Below are 23,167 nucleotides of genomic sequence, written 5' to 3'. Positions count from 1 at the left end.
TATCATGCCATTGTCATACCAGGTCCAACATTAATTAACGACAGCCTTGCGCTGCGACATAAAGCTATACCGATTTAAAGGGACAGCTCGACGACACCGAGTTGAAATGTTTTTCACTTTACTCCAGCTCACTGGTACTAGGGGAACTCAAGTATACTCGCACGGAACGCCACGGACCAAGACACTTTGTCGCGGTGTAATTTCAAGCATAAAAACTTAGTGGACGCTTAAGCTTCGCCTTTTAGAGTGAAACGCGATACTGCTATCGGGCCCCGTTCGCATCGCCTTCCCATTCGCTTCTCATGTTCTTCCTGCCATTGAGCAGGAAGTGCTGCGGACATGGGTTAGTCAGCAGAGTGTCTGGCTCCGAACCGAGGTGTCGTGGGTTTGAATCCCGCCTTAAATTCTTGTAATTTTTCTTTAAGGCACATTATTACTTTATAAAGTGAAATCATTTTAGACATGCGGCTGTTATGATGTCATGAGGCTTTCTGATCTTAGAAGAAGAGGACATCCAGTGAGCACGCTCGCAGGAGGTGGCACGCGCTGTTGCGTTTGGAACTGACGAGCAATCGCCATAGCTGCTGCCATGATCCCGTGTGTTACATATTAAACAGTTTTCTTAAACCATCCTCCTGAGCTTAACTAGCAAAATAACATGGTGCCAGAAGCGGGATGCAGCTCAACGTCCATATTTTTCATTTAACAAGCAACAGCAGCAACAATATGGTATCTGCTTTCCTACAACCGCCGGCTCCGTTCCAGCCTGGTGACGACCCAGCAAGAGCATGGGAGGAGTGGAAATCATCGTACCTTATGTTCGAGGCAGCCTGTGAATATGCATCCAAGCCTATCGCAACTCGGAAAGCTTTTCTGCTCCACTGCCTTGAACCTCAGGCAAGACGAATTACGCAAACCTTTCCTCTGCAGCCAACGGGAGATGGTCAAAGCGGGCAAAGAGAGAATGCAGTAGATCAGATACTGCTCGAATTTGATAAACGGTATGCACCTTACAAAAGCGTCACACAAGCGACAGCCATTTTTAACACAATGAGCCAAAAGCCAGAGCAAACCATTGACGAATTTGTAGCTGAGCTAAGACTGCAGGCTCAGAAATGCGACTACAGAGCTCAAGAAAACAGGCTCATTGGTGATCGTATCATCATTGGGATACGAGATGTGGCTTTGCGCGAACGATTATTTCGTGAACCGAGTCTAACCCTAGACAAAATCATTTCAACCTGTAAAGCAGCTGAAATCTCAAAGAAACACGTGAATGATATTCAGAAAACTGAAGACGAAGTTAGAGTTGATGGACTTTATCGTCAGCCATCTAGCTTCAGAGCAGCGCAACGAAGGTATCAACCATCCGAACCACAAAAAGACCAATCCAGCAACCGACAGCAAAGTTCATGTTCGAGATGTGGTACTTCCCATCAACCCCGAAACTGCCCAGCTTACGGAAAGCACTGCCTTTCCTGTGGAAAGTTTGGACATTTTTCCCGAATGTGCAACCAGACACAGCAGAAAACCTACGGATATCGACGTGTCTCTGCAGTAGAAGAAACTTCCAACTCATCCATGAACAATGACCGCAATGAAACGATCCATTTGGGAGGCATAGCAATCGGGCCTCTTCCATCAACCAAAGCAACCAAGTTTGCGCAAACTGGGACAGAGCTGGAGAGGCGGTCAAAGAAAAAAAAGGGCATGCTGGCATCTCGCTCAGAAGAGGGACAAGGCATGATTTCAGAGTTGGTGTTGGCAAAGGCAGAAATGCAGCGAATGTCTTTGGAGCACGAGAGAAATATCGAAGCGAGCTTTGGCCGTGAGCAGGCCCTTCAACGCGAGTGCAAGGCAGCTTCGGCTCTCCTGGGGAAGATGCAAGCGCAGCAAGCAGAATTTTCTCGTGCCAAGTATCAGGAGTCTGAAGCATTGAAAGTCCAGTTAGTTTCTCTAAGTGGGGATTTGTCAAAGCAGCTGGAGCTTGTAAATGCCAAGGTGGAGGAAGCGAACACCCTGAAGGAGAAGTTTGAAGCATCCCAGCTTGAGCTCGAAAGGTTTTCTGCCGAGTACTGCATCTTGCAAGATGTCCTCCTTCAAGACTGTGGCGAGGACTTGCCGCTAGTTCAGAATGATTCCGAACAAAGAGAGTTCAGTGCCTTTCAGTACCTCAAGAAGCTGCTGGACACCGCAAAACGCAAAAGAGAGGCCCTGGAAAACCAGCTTGCTAAGAAATAGGAGCAGTTCAATCTACTTCAGCAAAACTATCAGTACTTAAAGGACCGGTACCAGTGGCCGTTACAAGATCTCGGGGCATTTATCCGGAGCATCATCGAAGCATTTGTCCGGAGCATCTTCGAGCACACCACCCAGTCGTCAGAAGCTGCAGTGTCTCTTGAAGCAAGTCAGCTGGAAGACTTGAACCGTATGCTGGCAGTGCTTCAGGAACGGGTCACATCCTTGACAGTTAGGAACGAGCTCCTCGCTCAAGAAAGTCAGCAGTGGAAATCATCTTGTGAAGATGCGAGTGAAAAAATTAGATGCGTGTCAAATGAAAGTCGCCTCTGGCAGCAGAGACACGAAAAGGTGGCGGAGACTTTGCGAGAGAGAGAGAATGCTGTTAGGTGTAACAATTCGTCGCAAACGGAAGCAGACGGAAGCTCCTTTACCGAGAAGGCAGAAACTGAGTGCGAGAGGTTAGACGAGAAAGTCAGCAGCCTCCTAAAACGCAACGGAAAGCTAGAAAGCGAAGCCGACGTTTTGTTGTCAGAACTTTCCTGCCTGGAGGAGCAAGCTGAGATGCTCGTCAGCGACAACAAACAGTTTCAACAGCTAGCTGAGAACTTCAAACAGGCACGACATTGCCTCGAGGAGGAGTTGAAGACTCAGCGCGAGCAGCACGTCAAGGTCACCAAGGAGATGGAGAACGATCACTGTACTGCGCTGGACGAAGCGGCCAAGTGTGAGGCAGCACTATCAGCGCTGAAGACAGACCACTCCCAGCTGTTGGACAAGTATAACCACATTGTATACAGACACAGGAACCTGCAGGAAGAGTTTCACGCGGCAGCCCAAGAGAAACGCAGTTTGGAGGGCAGGTGCGCTCAGCTCACAGAAGAGTGGGCAACAGCCAGACGAGCTCTCGCAGTCTTCGAGGAGCAGCAGGGCGCAGTGAGACAAAAGACCATGCAGGAGCTGCAAGAGCTCTGGCAAGCAAACCAGCAGCTGCAAAAGCGCTTTCGCCTCTTCAAGGACAAGCATCTCAAGGCTGAAGAACGGTTGTTACAGGCGCCAAACCAAAAAGTGCAAGCCTCGATGGAACATGTCACCGAGGGCACTGGGGGTACAGCGAGAACTTTGGAGGCACCAGCAAGCCGAGTCCAGATAGAGGAACTCTCCCGGCGGTATGAGTCCCTTTTGGAGCAGTCTCGTGCCGAGGAGAACAAGTGGAACCAGGACAAGCAGCAGCAGAAACACATCGAGGACTTACAGGCGCAAACGGTACCACACCAAAGCACATGGAACAGCAGAAACGAATACAGCGGCTGAAAACTATTTCCCTACAGTCTCAAACGAAGCTGCTGAAGACTATGTCCATACAGCTTGAAATGACGAATCACTTGAACACATTTCCACGTCTACAAGGTCAACAGGATAACCAAAAAACAAGAAGTCGACGCGTCGTGGTGAAGCCGCTACGATACAGAGACTGACAAGTGCCGCAATCGCATTGCGTTATTTAAAAAAAAGAAAAAAGAAGAAGGGGGGCATGTTATGATGTCATGAGGCTTTCTGATCTTAGAAGAAGAGGACATCCAGTGAGCACGCTCGCAGGAGGTGGCACGCGCTGTTGCGTTTGGAACTGACGAGCAATCGCCATAGCTGCTGCCATGATCCCGTGTGTTACATATTAAACAGTTTTCTTAAACCATCCTCCTGAGCTTAACTAGCAACATAACAGCGGCGACCTCTAATTCGCTTTACATGCCATGTTTCAATCTCTTTCATTCCATGCGTAACGTTACGTTTCACGTGAGCGTTGTGGGTTGTTTGAAATTCAAGGTCATGTGGCTGTAATGTCATGACGCTATCGACCAATCAGAATTTTCGCATCCCGCCTCCGACGCCCACTTTTCTGCCACGCCACCGAGACCGGTTTTTCTGCGACACGAGCTATCACGTTAAGACTCAAGAGCAAAGTTTTTTTGTTTTTTTTTCAGTCTCTTATTTACAAAATTTTATGACGAGGCACAGGTGTCGCAGTGTTAATAATGTTCATGGCGCTGACCCTCGTGTGATGATATTTGAATGCTGCTCATAGTTTGGTCACGATAATGGCGTGGGCACTCAATTTTGGCTCGTGATAATTAATGGCTCGACGAGCATTCGGATAGTGGCTCGTGTCCAATCGCTGCATTGGGGGGACTATACTAACGGACAACTTTCTGTGCCATTTCAGAAGACGTGAGGAGTGCACATTTGCAGCACTGATCTCCACTAGAGGGCTGGATGACGCATTGAGCAAACAGGTATAAGGCCACCGGAAGTAAGCGGCTTGTCCCGGAAGTGAGCGCTAGACAGGCTTTCCCACTCTTACGAGCGGTAGTCCAAACAGTGTCCAAGGCACTTGATTTGCTATTGTTATATCAATAGAACCTCCTTGTTGTTCAATAACAGTTCATGCAGGCTCGAGAAGTCTTCTTGGAAGCCAGTTGATGTGTGGGAATTTCGAAATTCTAGTTGATTAAGTGTACATGCCCCAAGTTTAAATGCCTAATTCTCAAGATTGATTATTAAAAGCGATTATTAAAACCCACGTAAAAATGCAAGAGAGCGTGAACCAAAACATTAACTAAATGCACTATAAAACCCAGCAAACACTCGACTTCCGGGACAAGCATCGAACTTCCGGTGGCTTCGCTCGCGCCCGACTCGGAGCGAGGCTAAGCGCCATCCAGCCCCCTATTGGCGACGTGAGTGATCGAAAGCGTCGCTGTGATCGGCCTTTCACGATTGGCCGAATGCAGACTATGACGTGAGCAAAGAAGTTCTCATAGACGAAAATAAGAGTTATGGAAGAACTTCAATTTCGACGGTGTTGGCATTGTCAGTTTCAGAGCGCAATGATTTCAAGCTTCCACCGTGCTCATTAGAAACACCATCGAACTTGTTGTTCGCAAAGTAATGACGTCACGAAAGAAAACCCTAAAAGGGCGCCACCAAAACATCTCGCCGCCAATAGAAGACATCAGTGAATCGCCGCTCTGATAGGCGCTCGCACGTGCGCCTATAGACCGTTTTATCGTGGGTAGCGCCATCTTGAGTGCGAGAGAGAAAAGGGGAAAGGGCTACCGGCGCTTTCCCCCTTTCTGATTGTGTAGAAAGAGTGAAAGTCCCGGATGAGAGGGCTTGGCCGGTGTTGGGCGTCTGCAGTGCCCCAACTTCGTTCGCGCTTTCTTCTACATTTCAAACTCCCAAACTTAATTAGAGCCATGGTCTTCGATGGCGACAGTCCCCCGGTCATCGGGTTACCATTGCTGGGTGATAGGGTGCACGAATAACGACAGAAAGCGTCGAATACTGTCCGAGAACCTTTGTAGCTTGCATGGAATCCGGCAAGGCAAGTACGGCTGGAATGTTTTTAAGCTCCATTGCTTTCCGTATAACTGTAAATGGTGAACCATTTATACATTTTTGCTTGCAATGGGCCTATTTCAACGTAGCCGCTTTTAGTTGTAATCAACAAGCGATACACGAAACGGGAACCTCAATTAACTTTGTAAACGCCCGGAGCTGCTACATATCGTCTTGCTGTGCTGTATTTATCTTCGTGTCCCTGTTCTTATATCTCCTTGTGAATGAACGACGAAGACGCTCTACATGTACTTTTATCGAACCGCAGAAAGCCTCGAAGCAGCCACGAATTATTTTACTATTTGATGCAATATTTTGAGTACTCACCTCCAATTTCTATCGCTGGCACGTTCGCTGCCGCTGTTCCCCCCGTCGCCACGCTGGCGGATGCCATGACTCAAACAAAGAAACGTGCACATTGGGCTCGAAAACGCACATCGCAACACACGAGACGTTCCTGCAGCGACTACCAAGCGCCTCAAAGCGCCTTAGTCAAAGGAAACAACACACCAGCGGCACTTCAAGGAGCGCTTTTGCCGGCTCTCTGGTATCGCGCAGGAGATCGCGATTAAAAAACAAACAAACAATAGAACTACGTTTTCAACAATTTCCAGCCTCACCCGACGGCGGAAATGAGCCTTCAACTAAGTGTTGTAGATGATAAAACCGAGTCAGTCAGCACTGCAAATTATCACTATTAAGATAAATTCAGTTGCGAAATTTTACAAGCTGAAACAGCAGTTATTATGAGAAAACTCGCACGCACATTGCGAGCGTACCCCATGTTCATCGGCGGTACAGCGTTCGGAGCGCGCTCCATTCACGAAATGTTCCGAGCGGAGTCGAGAGGATGGCGTTGAGGAAACGCCTTTTGGGTTTACGGACGCAATCCACTGCCGCCGGAGACAGGGGTCATCTGGAAAGCGATGGAGCTCAAAGACATTGCAGCCGCTCTCGCCTTGCCGGGTTCCTTGCAAGCTACATATGGCCTCGGACAGTATTCTATGCTTTCTGTTTTTATTCCTGCACCCTATGACCCAGCAATGGTGTCCCGATGACCGGGCGACTGTTGCCATCGAAGCCTCTGGTCCTAATTAAGTTTGCGAGTTTAAAACAGGAAAGAAAGCGCGAACGAAGTTGGGGCACAGCAGACACCCAACACCGGCGAAGCCTCTGATCCGGGAGTTTCACTCTTTCTACACAATCAGAAAGAGGGAAAGCGCCGGTAGCCCTTTCCCCTTTTCTCTCTCGCCCTCTTTCAGTAAACTGCATTGCCATAGAAGTTTGTCTTCGGGCATGGCACCTCATTAGTGCCTCATGCGTGAAACCATGTGCAGCATGCGCGTGAACGTAGCTATGGCAAGCTTGTAGTTACATGCACTTGCTCGCACGAGCAGAGACATGGTGGCGGCCAGATGTATATTTTAACACCTTGTGAAATCTAGGTATTTTTTCATCGTATGCGTTTTGTCGAGCCTTTTCTAGATTTGTAGATTGAATAGATTTCATAGATTATTAATCCGGCAATGAAACGGACGCGGTTTTTTTTATTAGAAACTGCTTCGCAAAATATCAACCGATCTAGCACTTTGAGGTGCAAAACTCAAATCAGTGAAATATCGAGGAAAATATTTAGATGTGTCGATCACATTCAGCACCTTCATAAAGACTCTAAAAAACTTCCGTTGAAGATGATGACGCCGTTCCTGAACTTGTTTGACTAGATCTTCAACTCGATTTATAGGGTGCCGCAGAAATATATCAAAATTTCGACTTCTAGTACATGTGACCTTCTTGACAGAATGTAGAGTGTCACGATTACTCGGATATGGACTGAATTAGGCAGCAACCGAAAGGAGATCTTCGAAATGCCCATTATAAGTTAAGGAAACAAAATTTCGCTTCGTCTAAATGGCATATGCCATCGCACTTCGACGACTGCCGTGAAAATCTAGAGCACCAATTCTTATAATTGTTCCAGATGCTTGAAGGTTGTCTGACTAGCCCTTTGTCAATCAATTATTGACGTGAACAGTAAAGGAAGCAACACAGGAGAGAAAAATATTTCAGTAGCTAAAACAACACTTTTTTTTTTTTTTTTAGGGGGGGGGGGGTTGGATCAAGCCACTAGCACTCATTTAAATAATTTCTCATGAAAATCGAGGAGATATTTTTGAATTCTTGTACCTACACGCTGTCTTTTTGAAGGGAGAAAATGTTTCAATCAGTTTTAGCGATAACCTTGCTCCTTGTAAATGCAAAAGTTCAGACGGCGGTTATTTGAACGTACGCAAAACAGTTTAAAAAAAAGAGGCCATATCTAAGAGGTTGGTGAAATCATTGCAGTACTAGAGTTCGTCGGTGGACGGAGGACTGCTCACTTGCCCTGTCAGATCACTGACCGGACACTGACTCAAGAGCAGTTGTCTTGCAGTCAGTGCCTACAAAATCTGTTCAAGGGCGTCTCAAGGACCGGCTCCTGGCCTACCAGCATATTTTTGCTTGCTTTAAACTTGTCGTTCTGAATCCACATGTAACTTCGCTAAAAGGTTGCAAAAAAGAAATGTGTGTACCATCCGTATTGCTAGAGTAGCAATACGCATGAAAACACTTGCTTAGCTTCCTACCGTAAATTGACCGTAAAACACTTCAAAAGAACCCCAGTAAAAAAAAAAAATAAAAAGAGGGAACTTCAGTGCCGTCCTTTTGTCGAGTTTCAGTTAGAAAAAACGTGACCGCCAGCGTCGACAGCTTTGCGCCCTCTGACAAGGGGCATGCAAGGCCACTTTATGTTTTGTTACTCTGACAGTCTCTTCTTGCACAACGAGCTCATAAACGCCAGCTTTTCTAAAGACGGGAACTTTATCGTATCCCCATCTCCCCGCTGAAAAAAAAAAAAAAAAAGGAACGAGAAGGCCGAAACGCCAGAGGCACTTTTGAGTGTTACTTCTGCTCTTTGTTTGAGCTGTATAGTCAATTAAACACAATTACTTTTTTTCTTCTAATTTCTAAGGGCCAGCACGGGCCTCCCCGAGAGCCCGCGGGGGCCGGGGCCGCAGCCCCCTTATCACGTACCTTAATCCGACCCCGCGTCCGAACGTCGCTCTTGTGCCCTTAGCGAATTTGCTGTACTTCGTACACTAGTCTAGTTCCCGGAAAGAACGCAAGAATGAAGTTGCAATAATTTTTAGCCTCACTGAAGAAGATCCAGCCGGATGTTAGCGGACAGCGTTTTCAATCGTCGGAGAATATATAGGGAGGGTGTGCATACCTTTGTATGTGTCTTTCGCCTTTCGTGCGAGCGGAACCGGGGGCCGCAAGCTCTCATCCGAAATGTCTGCTCCATAACGGACAACCGAGCCTGAAAGAAACACGGAACTTTCGCGTTAGGCACGAGATATTGTGGAGCATTCATTGGAAAGGTGGATACCATGGCAAGGCAGCGTTTACGTACCTTCCCAGTTGGAGAAACCAGGGGTACCCAACACCACCTGGTCTTTCTAATACAGAAAGAAAGAGACAGAAAGGAAACTCAGCGTTGGTGCAGGTGCCCGATTTGTAATGGAACGATCAGTACCATGCATTACCATAATTACCTCACACGAAGAGAAAAAATATATATCCTGTGTTTTTACGCTTTCTACAATGGTCACGACATACAGTACATGATAGTGTTTGAGGTAATTAATCGATTACTACAAAAGCTAATCGTTGGAACATTAGCCGAATTCAAATGAATCTGCTCCAAAAACTATGAATTGCACGCGTAAACCTATAGTAAAAGCAACAATCGGCAAATGTTTGAGACTATTTAGAGGCAACAGACAACTAACCCCTGTGTCTTGTTGCTCGTTCGCGACAGAGTATCAGTCCACAGAACAATAGTTAAACGATCATCTTTTTTGACAATGACGACAACAGATGAGATTGGAATCACGGAATATCATTCGGCCATTTTGATTGATGTTTTCATATTGCGTTCTAAGTTATTGTTTTTGAAAAGGACGCAGTTGTTGTCAGACGCGAGTATCACCAAAAACAGCTGTGTGCGTGAACTCCGAAGCAGAATGACTCGAGCAGAGAGATTGGGTGACTAAGCTCATAGAAATTGCTGTAAAAGTAAGAGGGGAGAACATGCGAAGCGCACGAATCTTTGAAGAATTAATAATCAAAACGCGCTTACTTTCGTGAAGGCCGCTGAGAAGCCCATCTCAGCAGCATAGTAGTAATAGTCCATGTTCACTGCCTGCTGCACTGCAAAAACACGTACAAAAAAGTCGATTTTATACATAAAGATCAAGGACAGAGGAGTCGATGCAAGGATCCAGTCGAGCAGGTATCAAATTGCATATTAACCCCGGAGAGCGGCACAGCGCTATAATAATGATATAAAAAAAAAGGCCGGTGGGCTTTACTAAGGTTTTGTTAGAGCTTTCGTACTCGTGTCTCTCCAAGTGTGCAAATCCAATTTAGCTTTTCCTGCTCAAGACAGTGATCATCATAGTCAACATTACCTTTCACATGACACATATTACTCAGAATGCGGACAACTCAGCAACAGAGGGGTGTAAATTCAGGGAACGATGCCCATACTAAAAAAACATTGAGACCCCTAAGGGTGTGAATAAGCTTGTCTCAGGGCTAACACCCTAAGGCTGCAAAGGCACCGACTTCAGACTTCCCGTGAACACTTTACAACTAGGGTGCTTGCAATCCAGTTATATTTTTAACGGGTGACAGGTGTACAAGGAACACGCACCACACACAGTTGTCACTTGCTCAGAAACGATAAATATGTGCGCAACGTGACCGGAATCACAAACCTTGTGACTGCTATACTCGACAAATAAAGGCACTTGTTACGCCTGTGATTGCCTCACCTATTAATTAGGTTGTACATATGCCGCATTTTTCTCATCCATATCTCACGTAAAGTGTAAATTCTCGAGGTTCAAGGATTGGACACTCTCGTAAACAGCACTACTACAGACAGTAATATTTCGACGTGGTCGCTAGCTCTTTAAAGCGGGTATGTCGTCCCTTCCCTTTGTACCCATTTATACACCTTTTTTACACCCTTCAATAAATTGAGGGTGCTCCGGGAGATAGCACCGCACTTTACAATTATAAAGGTTGTATTAGTCGAAATGAGAATGCTGAAAGGGTGTAGCTGGGTGTAAGCCTTTGGAACACCCTCTCTACGTCTTTATTTTTTAGTTAGTATAGTCGCTGACAATTTAAGAAACGGAAGGCCTGATGCGTTTCGAGCATCTTATTATTGCTCCGCAACTAGTGCGATTATGGCATATATTACGAACACCAAAAAACAAAGCACAAAGCAAGATTTTTTTTAGCAACACTTTGTATTTTTTAGGCTGTGAGTGAGTACCACTACTCGAGTAATAGAAGCACTACTAATGAACGAAGCCCTTGTGCCGACTTTCTCGTTGAACACACGGTCAATTATCGCGTTTTGCGTAAGAAACGTTGCGAATAACGAGGTCGAGAAGGCAATTCTTCGTAAAAAGGCCATCTTGAGCAGACAGCATTTTAGCGCGAAGACGTCATACCTTGCCCAGTAAATGGCTGGCATCTTTCTGTCGGTCGCGGTGCAAGGCTCTCCGCGCGTAAGTGAACCCGTACGCTTTGCTCCTAAAGAGTGCCTCTATTACTCGAGTAAATACACTAACAGTGCTCACGACAAAATTGCACGAAAGTCACGGTCGAGTTTCATAGCGCCGCGCACGGTGTCCTCTCACATCTCTTGATGAGCGGCACAAGTTTCCGGAGTCTCCTGAAGTTCTTGTCGAGCACGTAGCAGGCACCGTTGGGCAGGTACACGCCGGGCCACTTCTGGTTCTTCCAGAGCGGTGCGCAGACCTGCCCCGAGAAACGCGCAAAAGGTGAATACGCGCTGCGCGACTCGATCGCGCCCTCGCGACGGCCAATGCTCGGCCTACCGATGCTGATGTAGTTGTTCTAACCGAAACATGGCTTTCTGGGAAGGTCCTGAACAGTGAACTGTTTGATGGTTCAAAAACGTTTAATGAGTATCGAAACGATAGACAGGACAGGTGGCGTCCTGATTGCAAATGCAGACCATATTAAATATTTTTGATTAAACATGGCATGCGATATAGAACTAACCTGTGTCGGCCTTGTTTTGAACCATAAGAAGTGGATCATGGGAGTAGGCTATCGGTAGGGCTCCGTGTTTTCGGAGTTTATTTTTCGTCAAATTCGGAGGGTGTTTTTCGGAGTTTATTTTTTGCCGAAGATTCGGAGTTTATCGGATTTTTTTTATTCTCGATTCTTCGAAATTCGGAGTTTAATTTCGCTGTGTTTTCTATTTAAAATAAATAAATAATAACCGAATGTAAACGTATGCCAGATAAAAAAAGAAGACGCACTTCTATCAATTGAAATATTTTCACTTGAATTTGGCGTTGGTGCCATTGCCATTGGCAATACTAATTTATCCATCGGATTTAAAAACAGCGCGAAAAGACGAGGACCAGACAAAGAAGTGGCACGGACGTAGCGCTGCTTATCCACGACAAAAGTCACAATCAAGTGGCACTTCGATAAACGCCGATACCTTAAAATCAATAAACTCCCGGAGGTAGTCGCTAAGAAGCTCGTAGTCATCCCATCCTATTTCATCAATCTAACCCGCGGCCACGTGAGGTGGAGTGGTTAAGGAGGTAATAGAGAGCTTGAACTGCCCCTCTTCCCAATTTTATACAACTATGGCCCATAGCTTTCACTGTTACCAACACATACCCTTTCCTTTCTCTAAATCACAAATCGCGTGGCCCAAACCTGGAAACTAAAAGAGTGGCTTTTGTTGTGACCCGAATGTACAACGAACGACCTGTTGCCCTGAATCAACCTTGAAGAGACAAGCGGCAAGACCCCTGTTGACAACGGTCCAAGATTTGAAAGATAATTATGGTGGAATTTTCCCAGGACCATTGACTCTGTGCTGATCAAAAAAGAAAAACACCGACACATAAATATTCGGAGTTTATCGGATAAATCCGAATTGACCAAAATTTTACCGGCGGGTGTTTTTCGGAGTTTTTCGGATTTATCTGAAAACACGGAGCCCTAGCTATCGGTTACCCTCATCTTCGTCATCATTTGTTGAGACTTTGCATAACGCCATTAACTGCATAGTGATGCGGTATCCCAGCGCACCCATCTTGGTGACTTTGATTTTCCCACTATACCATGGTCATATGATGTTAATTGTATGAATGTACATTTTACAGAGTGTAATTCGTTCATTAACTGATGTCTGGGTCTTAACTTTTCGCAATTAGTTCTTCATCCCACCAGAGTGTCTCTGACAACAGGAAGTGTTTTAGATCTCAAATTGACTACTCACCCTGAGCATGCAAGTGCCATAGCTTATCTTCCAGGGATCAATGATCACTCTATGCTACTTTTTTTTCAAAACGTCGGCACTGTCCAACGAAAGCAAATACGCAATTACAGTAGAGCGAATTTTGATCAGATCAACAATGATCTTGCAGTTTTCTTTGACCAGTATTCGACAGGCTTTTCGGGGCGCTCTGTTAATGAAAACTGGACCTTGTATAAATTGGGGAGGCACTCACTTGATCGAATGACGTTTTAGCGAACGCCCACGTTTCATCGAACGACACTTTAGCGAATAGTCGGACGCCGCGAAGCGGCGTTTTCGGGTGGGCCAAGTGGGCTCATATTTTTGTAATGAGCTGCCGCAGACTGTCGCCGCGAAGCGGCGTAAAGCGCAGCGCGACGGATGGGTTAACGCGCGCCCCCGTTATTCGCTAAAACGTCCATTCGCTCAAATGTCGCCGTTCGCTAAAATGTCATTTGCTCATGTGATATGGACCCGTATAAATTAAATTGGTTTATTTAGACACAAGGTCTCGGATGACAAGGCAAAAGGCAGATGGGTTCTGCCTGACTTGGCCCTATCACCAGTTTACATTGCTCAGCCTATAGTACGACACGTTGTAATATAAACACAGAAACCACGGGGAAACAGAACGGCCCACAAATAAAGATCAAAACAACATAACTTATACAGTAGTCATGTCATAACAATTTTCGGGGACATATATGATGCACTAGAATAAATGAAGCTCAACCATTGGATACAAACACTTTTTAAAAACATTCATTCAATGGGACATGATAGAAGGTACCGTTTTATATTTCTTTTAAAGGTATGCTTTGAGCCGCACTCATGAATCATTTCTCTTACGGCCGGATGTTTATTTAAGAAATCAGGAATTAAGTACGCTAATTGAGTATGTCCGTAATTCGTCCTTGACCAAGGTATTCTATAAGAGTCATACCGAAGATTGTATTGTATATTTCTAGGAAGGAATGCGTCAAAAAAAGTGGACTGGTCACGATTGAACTCATTAAAAATGTGGATTGAAAGTTTAAGCAGGAATAACTGACTAAATTTATAAGATAAGGTAATCTCCCTTATCGACAAATACGTACCGCTGTGAACTATTCTTGAAAATAAACAGTCACCTTGGTTCACGAAAGCCCTGAAGAGACTGTCAAATAAAAAAAAAAGCGCTTGTACCGTGCGGCCTAGTTTTCCTTGTGTGAACGTCGCTGGGCCGCGTATCACGGTTCTGTAGAAGTCTACAAAAGATTGAAGACGCTAAATCTCACTTTTTTACACGTAGTCTTCCGGACATGTTGGTAAATAACCCCGTTAAATTTTGGAATACTGTTAACAAAAAGGACCGTTTTTCAATTTCTCATAAAACTCCAAGTGGTGATTACGTGCCCAGTGACGAATGTGCTAATGTCTTAAATAGTAAATTTGTTGAATATGTTTCTAACATTAGCAATATAAGTTACCCTTCGATAAACTGCGCCTGTTATCTGTCAATGGATGCTATCTTTGGTTATCCCGCTGGTATTGCAAAAATTTTAAATAAACTGAGGTTATCATCCGGGAGTGGACGGTATTAATTCCAAGTTTTTGAAAAACACTAAATTATACTCATCTCTTATCCTTTCCAAATTGTCTGAACAGTCGCTGCAAGATGGTATTTTACCTTGTGATTGGCGAGTGGGGAAGGTGGTTCCAATTCCGAAAGGTAGCGATAAACATTCCCCTAACAATTATCGTCCCATTTCATTAACAAGCATCCCATGTAATCTTCTGGAACATGTTATCTTTTCCCAACTCGTACATTTCCTAGAGTCGAATAATTTTTTCACTGAAGCATAGCACGGATTTCGTAAATCATCTTGTGAAACCCAATTCCTATCCTTCACTCATGACATTCATTCTATTCTTGACCGAGGCCCCCGGGTGGACTGTATTTTCTTAGACTTCGCCAAGGCATTCGATAAGGTGTGTCACGAGCTATTACTGCTAAAACTTGCAAAAATTAACATTGACCCTAACGTTCTCTCATGAATTCGGTATTTTGTGAAAAACCGTTCGCAATTTGTAACAACGAAAACTCTTCACCTGTGTGACACATAAATGACACATCAAAATCATATTTTTTTTATTATCCGAAACGATTGAGAACGATGCCGGGACATTACCCTCAAAATCTGAAATTTGGGAATTCAGTATTTGTGAAGTAAAAAAAAAAAACAATTTCTAAATGCCGAATTCGAAGCTCCCGCGCGATCCGCGCCGGTGCGTTGACGTCAAATATTGCGGACTCCTGAGAGTCCGCTTCCTTTCACGACTCCCTGCTGTTGCCACGGCGACCCAAAGCTAGGAGGAAAGGAGCGAGCGCCGGCGTTGCGGCGGACCGGTTTTGAGCGGTGTCGCCTGTTTTCCGTGGGGGGATACAAATCCAGGAGACGGCACCACAACGAACTCCCAATTTTTGGTATTTCAAAAAGAAGGGCCGTAGTGCGTTCGCAATTGCGTTAAAAAACATGTTTTAGGATCGCCGTTATTAAACGTTATAGAGATGTTGCCTACAAAGCTTCTAAATTCCATGATTCTTGACGTCACGAATCAAAAGAAGCGAGGAGGCGAGAGGCGGGAAAATCAAACGACAAAAATAAAAAGGCGCGCGCGCGCGCGGGAAAATTTTTTTTCGCGATGCGATTCTTTTGCGTTTCTAAGACTGCAACTTGTATCGTTTTAGACAATAAAAAAAATACTACTTTTGGGGTGTCAGTGCTTCTTTAAGGGTCTGTTTTAGACCCACTACTATTTTTAAGTTATATTAACGATCTTCCCATTAATGTGTCTTCATCCGTTTGTCTCTTAGTCGATGACTGTGTAATTCACCGTGAAATCTGTCATGATTCTGACCTGTCTGCACTTTAGTCTGATATTAACTCTGTCTCTCGTTGGTGTGAATTATGGCAAATGAAACTAATCACTAGTAAATGCAAACACACGAGAGTGTCCCGTAAACCTAACAACAGTCCCTCTAACCACCTAGATGGCAACCTTTTGGAGCAAGTGGCAACGTACAAGTACTTTGGTGTTCACTTAACAAATAACCTTTCATGAAAACCCCACATTCAGTATGTTACTACCCGTGCTAACTGCATGTGGGGATACTCAAAACGCAACTTTTCATTTGCACCTCTTTCACTAAAATTGATCCTCTACAAAATGTTAATCAGGCCTAAATTAGAGTATGCAGCCTCCATCTGGGATCCCGGTCACGATACTCTGATCACTGCATTGAAATCCTTCCAGAATAGGTCAGCCCGTTTCATTCTTTCCAACTACCACCGTACTGCTAGTTTCACATCGATGAAAAATAGTTTATGTTTACCCCTTCTCTCGACGCAACGTAATTTCCCGCCTATGTCTATTTCATAAAATGTATTTTCATAATCCTCTCCTACGCAGTCAGATGATTACTCCTCCCTTTTACATTTCATCCCGTCTTGACCATCAGCACAAGGTTGGAGTTCCAAGTTCGTTTACCACAACATTTCAATCTTCTTTTTTACCCCGCACAGCCGAGGAATGGAACCACCTCCCAAGGTTGATTGCTACTCTAACTGATACTAACCTGTTTAGAAATTCCATCACTAACTATTTTAGCAGTGACCCAAGACCTGTTTTTTTTTCTTCTTTATTTGTTGTATATTTAATATTGTTGACTCGTGACTATTTTACTATCTTTGTTTCGTGTATGTGCTCTTCCCCTCTGTAATGCCTTCGGGCCCTGGGGGTATTTTCAATAAATAAATAAAGAAATAAACCTCACTATATGCAGCGAAACTGATTTGTATATATGTATATATATATATATATTTTTTTTTTTAATGCGCTTTAACATATTTTAAAATGTCTCTCAATCATAAAACCACGGTGCGTGGATTTTTTTTCTTATTTTTTCTACGCCATAAAAAAAAAAGCAAGATCGAATGTGCGAGAAAACTATTGTGAAGCTACAACCGCCCTGGCAAACGAGAGTCGCTACATACACGCTCACAGAGTTATCTCGGAGGACGAGCGTCAAGCATCCTCGAAGTATGTCTGATTCATATGTATATACAAATGCTTCGAACACCTCTGTTGACAGTATATATGGCCATTGTGACACGACCGCCATACAAGGAAGAAACACACCTATGACTCTGTCAGCAGACCGTTCCTTGTTGTTGTTTTTTTTTTTTTTGTATGATGTATTAGCAGCGAGACCATGGTTTTAGAAAAACACCGTGTGTCAGTCACACTGGAGCTTGAAGGACACCGCTTTTCAAGGTCTTCCTATGCCAGCTTCGGCTACCCTTCGGGTTAAGTTTTGAACAATATTTTTTTTTTCTGACACGATAAAAAACAAAAACAAAAAAACAAAACAAAAAACGTTTCAGAGTATAGTGACCTAGTTTTAATTCAAACAGATCATTCCGCGCGCGCGTAGTTCAAGATGACGTACGTCCTCCTTTTTGGATCGTGAACAAGCACCAGTAAATTTTTTCGCAAGATGAGGTCAAACGTCTACTGAAACGTAGTAGAGGTTGTAGCTTGACTTCATTCCGCGATCAGTTTGGCCACGAAATAAAGTATCGATATGGATCGGCTATTTTAGCCCCTAAGACACGAAAACCGCCGGTTTAAAATTTATTAATAATATTTTTTTGTCTTCAACTTAACGGAAGGCATGGATAGTAAATTGAAATTAACGCCAACTTTTTGCGGCTGTGAAGGGAAGGGACAGTAAAAGGAAAGAAGCGTGTGGACGTGTAGACTTACCAGGATGTCTCCTTTGGATGAGACGTCCATGCTCATGCCCAGGGTCATGTTGTCCTTGAGGTCGTAGTATCGCAAATACTCGACGTTATTCGGGTGGTCCTCGTTGCCTGCGTTGGGCATCGTTTAGGATTACGCTATTAATTTTGTTTTGAACAGCACGAACATATTACGTGAATGAAGTACAGAACAAGCACAGAAAATAAGGAGGACATACAAAAGCAGATGTCGCTGTTACGAGCAATCAGAGACAATGAAGTGTTTCTGTTAGATCGTTGTTTTGTTAAATTGCTAAATTTCTTAGGGGCTTACAGGAAAACAGAAACATTCAAAAATGGAAGGACAGGCAAAAGAAAGAAAACGCAAGACGTTGTCTTACGAGTCGTTTCCTGTCTATCTTCTTTTACCTTTCTCCTTTTGCAATTTTTCGGTTGCTCCATCCCAGTCTCGGGCTATTTATCATCACGGTAAATTTCCACCAGTTGTTCTAGACTTTTTAAGTTCTAGACTTTTTAACTGATCAGTTGCAAAAATTGCAACGGCGCCTGTGCACCTCAGGTCTGTCCGCGTTTACCACACAGTGCATGCACGCACGCCACGTGATATTAGTCAAAGTACGTTGCTGGGCTAGTTGGTGCATAATTAAGTACAAAAAATAACGGAAAAGAGACGCAAAAAAAAAAAAAGTAGACGAAACAGACGCCTGTCCTTTTTGTCTCTTTTTTGCGGTATTTTATTTTGTATCTAAATAGACGTTAATGCCAAGCTCCATATGCAACGCATCCGTTCAAAGCCCACGTCGGGGGTCTCACGTGCGCTCCTCACCCGAGGCCTCGACGACGACCTGCTTGCAGGGCCTTCCTTCCTGCAGCAGCGGACACCGGTACAAGACGCCCGGTTCATGGATGTCGCTCCATTCGGGCAACGACGAGTTGGCGCGGATGGCCGCCACCAGGGCTCTGCAAGGAACAAACAACGAGAGTGAAAACGTGTGTATAATTCCGCAAAAGGGATTTGAGATATTTGAGATATGTTTTAAATGCATTGCATTTACAGGGCCAGCTCAGGCGCGTTCATGTCCGGGTCTGGGATGTAGTAGAAGAGCGTGCACCGTGAAGCGTGCAGACGCCGCTTGCACGCGTCGACTGCTCTTATCGGATAGAACCAGAGCGGGTGCTCACCAGTGTACGCTCAGTGGTAATTGGGGTCTCCCAGCTGTAGATGAGAAATTTATCCAGTGCAGTACAACCGCTAGCTTGGCGTCTTTAACGTGCACCTCGCAGTAGTGATACACGACCGCCGCCGGTACGATGCTCATCCAGATCGAAACGGGCAGAGGGTGAGGATTTAACCCAAGATCCCTGGGTTCTGCAGCGCACGCTCAGTGGTAACAAAGCGTACTAAACGCACTATGAAGGATCTGAAAAGTACAAACAGCGACACGACACGGACAGAGTCAAACAGACTGACAGGCAATAGGCGCTGATCTACCGCTAAACCTAACCCTGTTGCTTACAGGCTTCGTGTATTAACGAAGTAGCGCAGAAGCGATGACGGCAGCGCAGCAGGGCATTGGAGAGGATCAAGGAACGCGGTTGCAAAACGAGAGCGCCGGGAACATCGGTGCGGTGTGTAATGGGTTATGATATCAGGCGGACGTCAGCTAAGGAGCTCTAAATGCTAAACATTTAAAATACTTCTGGGAAATGCCAGAGGCAGCCGATTTTACAGCGGTAGATGTTGGTGCCCCTTCCCGGTAAAAATTGTCCATGTGCGAAAGCAAAACACCACTCTACAACAGAGGTATACTACTCTCCCGCTTCCCGTCGTTCCAACTGCGGCAAGGCTCTCTCGCTCACCCCTCCCTCCCTCCTGTAGGCCACCGCTGTTCCGAAAAACCCACGTGATCACGAAGGAGAGCACTCTCCGCCTGCCCATCGTTTTTGCTGCGTTCACGTGCCCTCCGGCGACGATCTCCCTTGTAAGAACAGAATGCCCCTCAACCCCTCAGCACAGCAACCGTTGCGAAGTACCCCCGTGGTCGCGCTGTGTCGACACGCTCCCTCGCCTCCCGACTGCCGCCACCCAGGTTCCATTCCGGCGTGCTCTCCGCGCCTCTACAGAACAGCTCGCCCACCTACTTTCGCTACTTCAAGCGCAGCCGCGGTCACGGGCGTCCCTCGCTCACTTCCTAACACGCATGGCCAAACCACGCAAGCGTCGAACTGCGTCCGAGGAGCAGGCATGACAGCATGGGTGTACCAACCGGGGGGGCTGGGGGGGCGCTTGCCCCCCCAGCTCTCAGAGTGGGGGGGGGGGGGGGGGGGGGCAAGGCATGTGTTTTGCCCCCCCCCCCCCCTGAAATGGCCGCCGCTGGGCAGGGCAAACACTGGCCGGCGGCGCCCAAGGTATACCAAGGTCACCGCCCTTCAACCCTGGGGGGGGGGGAGGGGGGGGGTCAAGTTTGCCTCCCCACTCAAAAGCAAGTTGGTACGCCACTGCATGGCAGGCGCGCCGCGCTGAACGGGGCAAAGGTCCGCAACGGCACGAGAGCTACAAAGGACGCGCGACTCCGACTTTCACGCTCGAGAGTGCCTTTCTACAACGCACCAGCTATCGCTGTCAATCCCAGCACAATCTGTGTTTAAAAATATGTTTTGTAAAGAAAAAAAAAAGGTTAAAATCGGGTGTCTGAAACTCTACTGATACCAGGTTGATTCACACTAAAATATTAACCATAAAACAACACTGTGATCTGTTTTCCACATTAACCAATTTTAGCGTCGCTTTTCACTTTTCTTTTTTCTCCATTGGCATTCTGATTTTGTTTGGAAGTATCTAAAGTTTAGGATGCACCTAATCCTCCTAAACTCATATAAAAGAAGTCTGCAAATAGCTCTGGACATTAGTATTAAGGGGTCATTCCCCTTGAAATAATTTATTATACATATCTACGGATGAAAACACAGTCGCTTGGAACACTGTTTCATGCAGTGGGTGCCTGATGATGCCTCAGTTTCTCAAGAAGTCGACCACCACTATTATTCTGAAATCTTGTCCGGTATGTATTTATCGAGCAGCAAGGATAAATTTCGTCAAAATAACGCGCTGCTTAAGCTCCATTTTGCCGTATGAGGAATCCAGGCTCACGAATAGCACGCACTGCGTCACTGAGAACTTGAGAAATCATGACACATGAAATCGTGCAAACGATGAGGCCCCAAACAGAGTAGTAAAATCAGCACATGTAATGCACTAAATACGCCTGTGTAATTAATTGAACATCGTATCTGAGCTAACCAATATGCCGCCACGTCTCAAAGGCAGACAGATCAATTGTTGTTCCCAACACTCAATGCATTTTTTTTCTTTTTGTCCTGGGACACAGCAGATGGAGAATGAATGGCCAGACACGGACGGATGAAGCAAGTGTCTTCCAGCATCAGCTGTCATGCCTGGTTCATGCAGTTGCGTTGATTGCAGCACGACAACAACCTCACAGTAACCGAAACAACCGTTCGGCGTACGCAACGGTACAAGCAATGCAGACTTAATTTTGTGTGAAGCAATCACGAGTAAGAGTTGTCCCAGTGTCCTTGTCGTTGGTGTCGTTTTGGTTGCTGGGACGCAACCGACGCAAAGGTGTGAACCAGCCTTTAGCTTTTACTGATGCTTCCATCATCTTTTATAAAGAATATTCTTGTTTTGTTTTATGTGACAGCCTGTTGTCGGCATTGACCACGTACCTGTGAAGAAAAATATTGTACGCATCCTAACTTCATTGCTTGATTTGTGTATATAACATTGCGCAGAGTATAGACGGGAGTGAGTAACTGGCGTATTGCCCTGTTTCGGAGTGCGTCTCGAAACATGAGTGTTTTATTTTCTCAATTTTTATTGTGGTAGAGCTTGAGTTTTCCACAACATGGTCTGCAATTTCTAAAATGAAAGTGTATCCATACGCTCTGTCTCCCAGAGCACATAGCATTTTAGGATGATAAGGTTTTTGGGGGTGCTTTGTTGACATGTATTGTTGTTGGTTCGCAGGTTTTGAACATGTGTGTGCACCGCGGATTTTCCAACACTTCCTGGCCTCTCTCTTTGCCTCATTATTGTGAAGGTCATCTTTGAGCATAAGGAAATAATTTTTAAGTTGCTTGAAGATAAAATAAAAGGTATGTAATGGGCGTCCTCATCGACCTTTCGAAGGCGTTCGACCGTATTGATCCAACAATCTGTCGTAATAAATGGACACAGTTCCTTTGTTCTAGCCATGAGAGCTTAACTACCGGAAGGTGTGATGTTATGTCATCTTTTATTTAATTTATATACATATATAAACGACGTTGCTAATATTAAAAAAAAAATTTTCTCTCATAACTTGTTTCATTTATTTTTACAAATACCAGTTCCGCCGTTAGGCATTATAGAGGGGGTACATGGATTGTGTACACTGTGGAAGCCACTGGTTTCCCTCCCCCGAGAAGGCGTAAGCCGAGGCCGTTCCGGCCGAAGCCGTCTGACTTCGAGCCCGGTCGCTCCGTATCGTGTCGGAGAGACTACGCCACCATGCTGGCTTACTCTCTCGCACTCCTCCGCGCGTCTCCCCGATTTCGGGGGAACAGCGACATCGCGCGAGGAGAGAGTGGGGCCTGCCCTCCGAGTGGACGGCCGTGTGGTCGAGGAGTCCTGGATTGGACTCCCGGCAACGGGTCGAGTCGCGGCGCGAGCTCGTCCGACCGGCGATGACTCCACGCTAGCGACTCCCCGGGCTCTGACAGTCGGCGTCCCCACAACGTGTGGACGTCCGTCTGCTGAGAGCCCTGGCCCCGAACTTCCTGCGACGACGGGTAGCGGCGTGAGCTCGCCCGACCGGCGATGACTCCGCTCGCAATTACCCCTTTGGCTCTCAGGTCGGCGGCCGCTGCGGGCACACTGTGTCCGCGGCTCGCTTGACCGCAGTGTCTTGTTGGGGACCCACTGGTACTCAATAAACGCTGTTGGATACCGGGATCATCGTTGTTGGCATGGCGTTGGGCCGAACCCGGCGCGGCGACCGCCCTCGCTGGTAGCCGTCGGCCGCGCGGTGGGTCGGGCATCGGATTTTCCCTTTGAACACCGGACCGATCTCCGGATGTGAAAGGTGCGTAATCCTCCCGCCTTTTGATTCCCACAACACATAAAGATTATATTCAAAATTCATGCAGACACACACACACAAAAACAATAAATAATATATTGCTGTACTTCAATACAACGTTACGCATTATACAAGAGCGTACAAAGATTGTGTATACATGATGAACATTTTCAAAA

At 45.8% G+C, this 23,167-nt stretch overlaps 1 protein-coding gene across 1 annotated transcript in view; it reads right to left on the bottom strand.

Annotated features, from left to right (window-relative positions):
- Positions 1 to 23,167, bottom strand: part of LOC8028236 (integrin alpha-5) — a 66,309-nt gene that overhangs the window by 26,426 nt on the left and 16,716 nt on the right. Inside the window, exons 2-7 of the mRNA XM_040210430.3 lie at positions 18,677 to 18,810; positions 17,855 to 17,961; positions 11,397 to 11,517; positions 9,821 to 9,891; positions 9,092 to 9,137; positions 8,909 to 8,998 (exon numbers count right to left, since the gene is read on the bottom strand). Coding sequence (XP_040066364.1) covers positions 8,909 to 8,998; positions 9,092 to 9,137; positions 9,821 to 9,891; positions 11,397 to 11,517; positions 17,855 to 17,961; positions 18,677 to 18,810 — 569 coding nt within the window. The remainder of the gene's footprint in view (positions 1 to 8,908; positions 8,999 to 9,091; positions 9,138 to 9,820; positions 9,892 to 11,396; positions 11,518 to 17,854; positions 17,962 to 18,676; positions 18,811 to 23,167) is intronic.

This window comes from Ixodes scapularis, unplaced genomic scaffold (genome assembly GCF_016920785.2).
Source record: "Ixodes scapularis isolate PalLabHiFi unplaced genomic scaffold, ASM1692078v2 PGA_scaffold5__190_contigs__length_132052651, whole genome shotgun sequence".
NCBI classification, from domain to species: domain Eukaryota; kingdom Metazoa; phylum Arthropoda; class Arachnida; order Ixodida; family Ixodidae; genus Ixodes; species Ixodes scapularis.
Note: the sequence above shows the minus strand (reverse complement) of the source record. Positions and strands in the feature narration are given on the sequence as shown.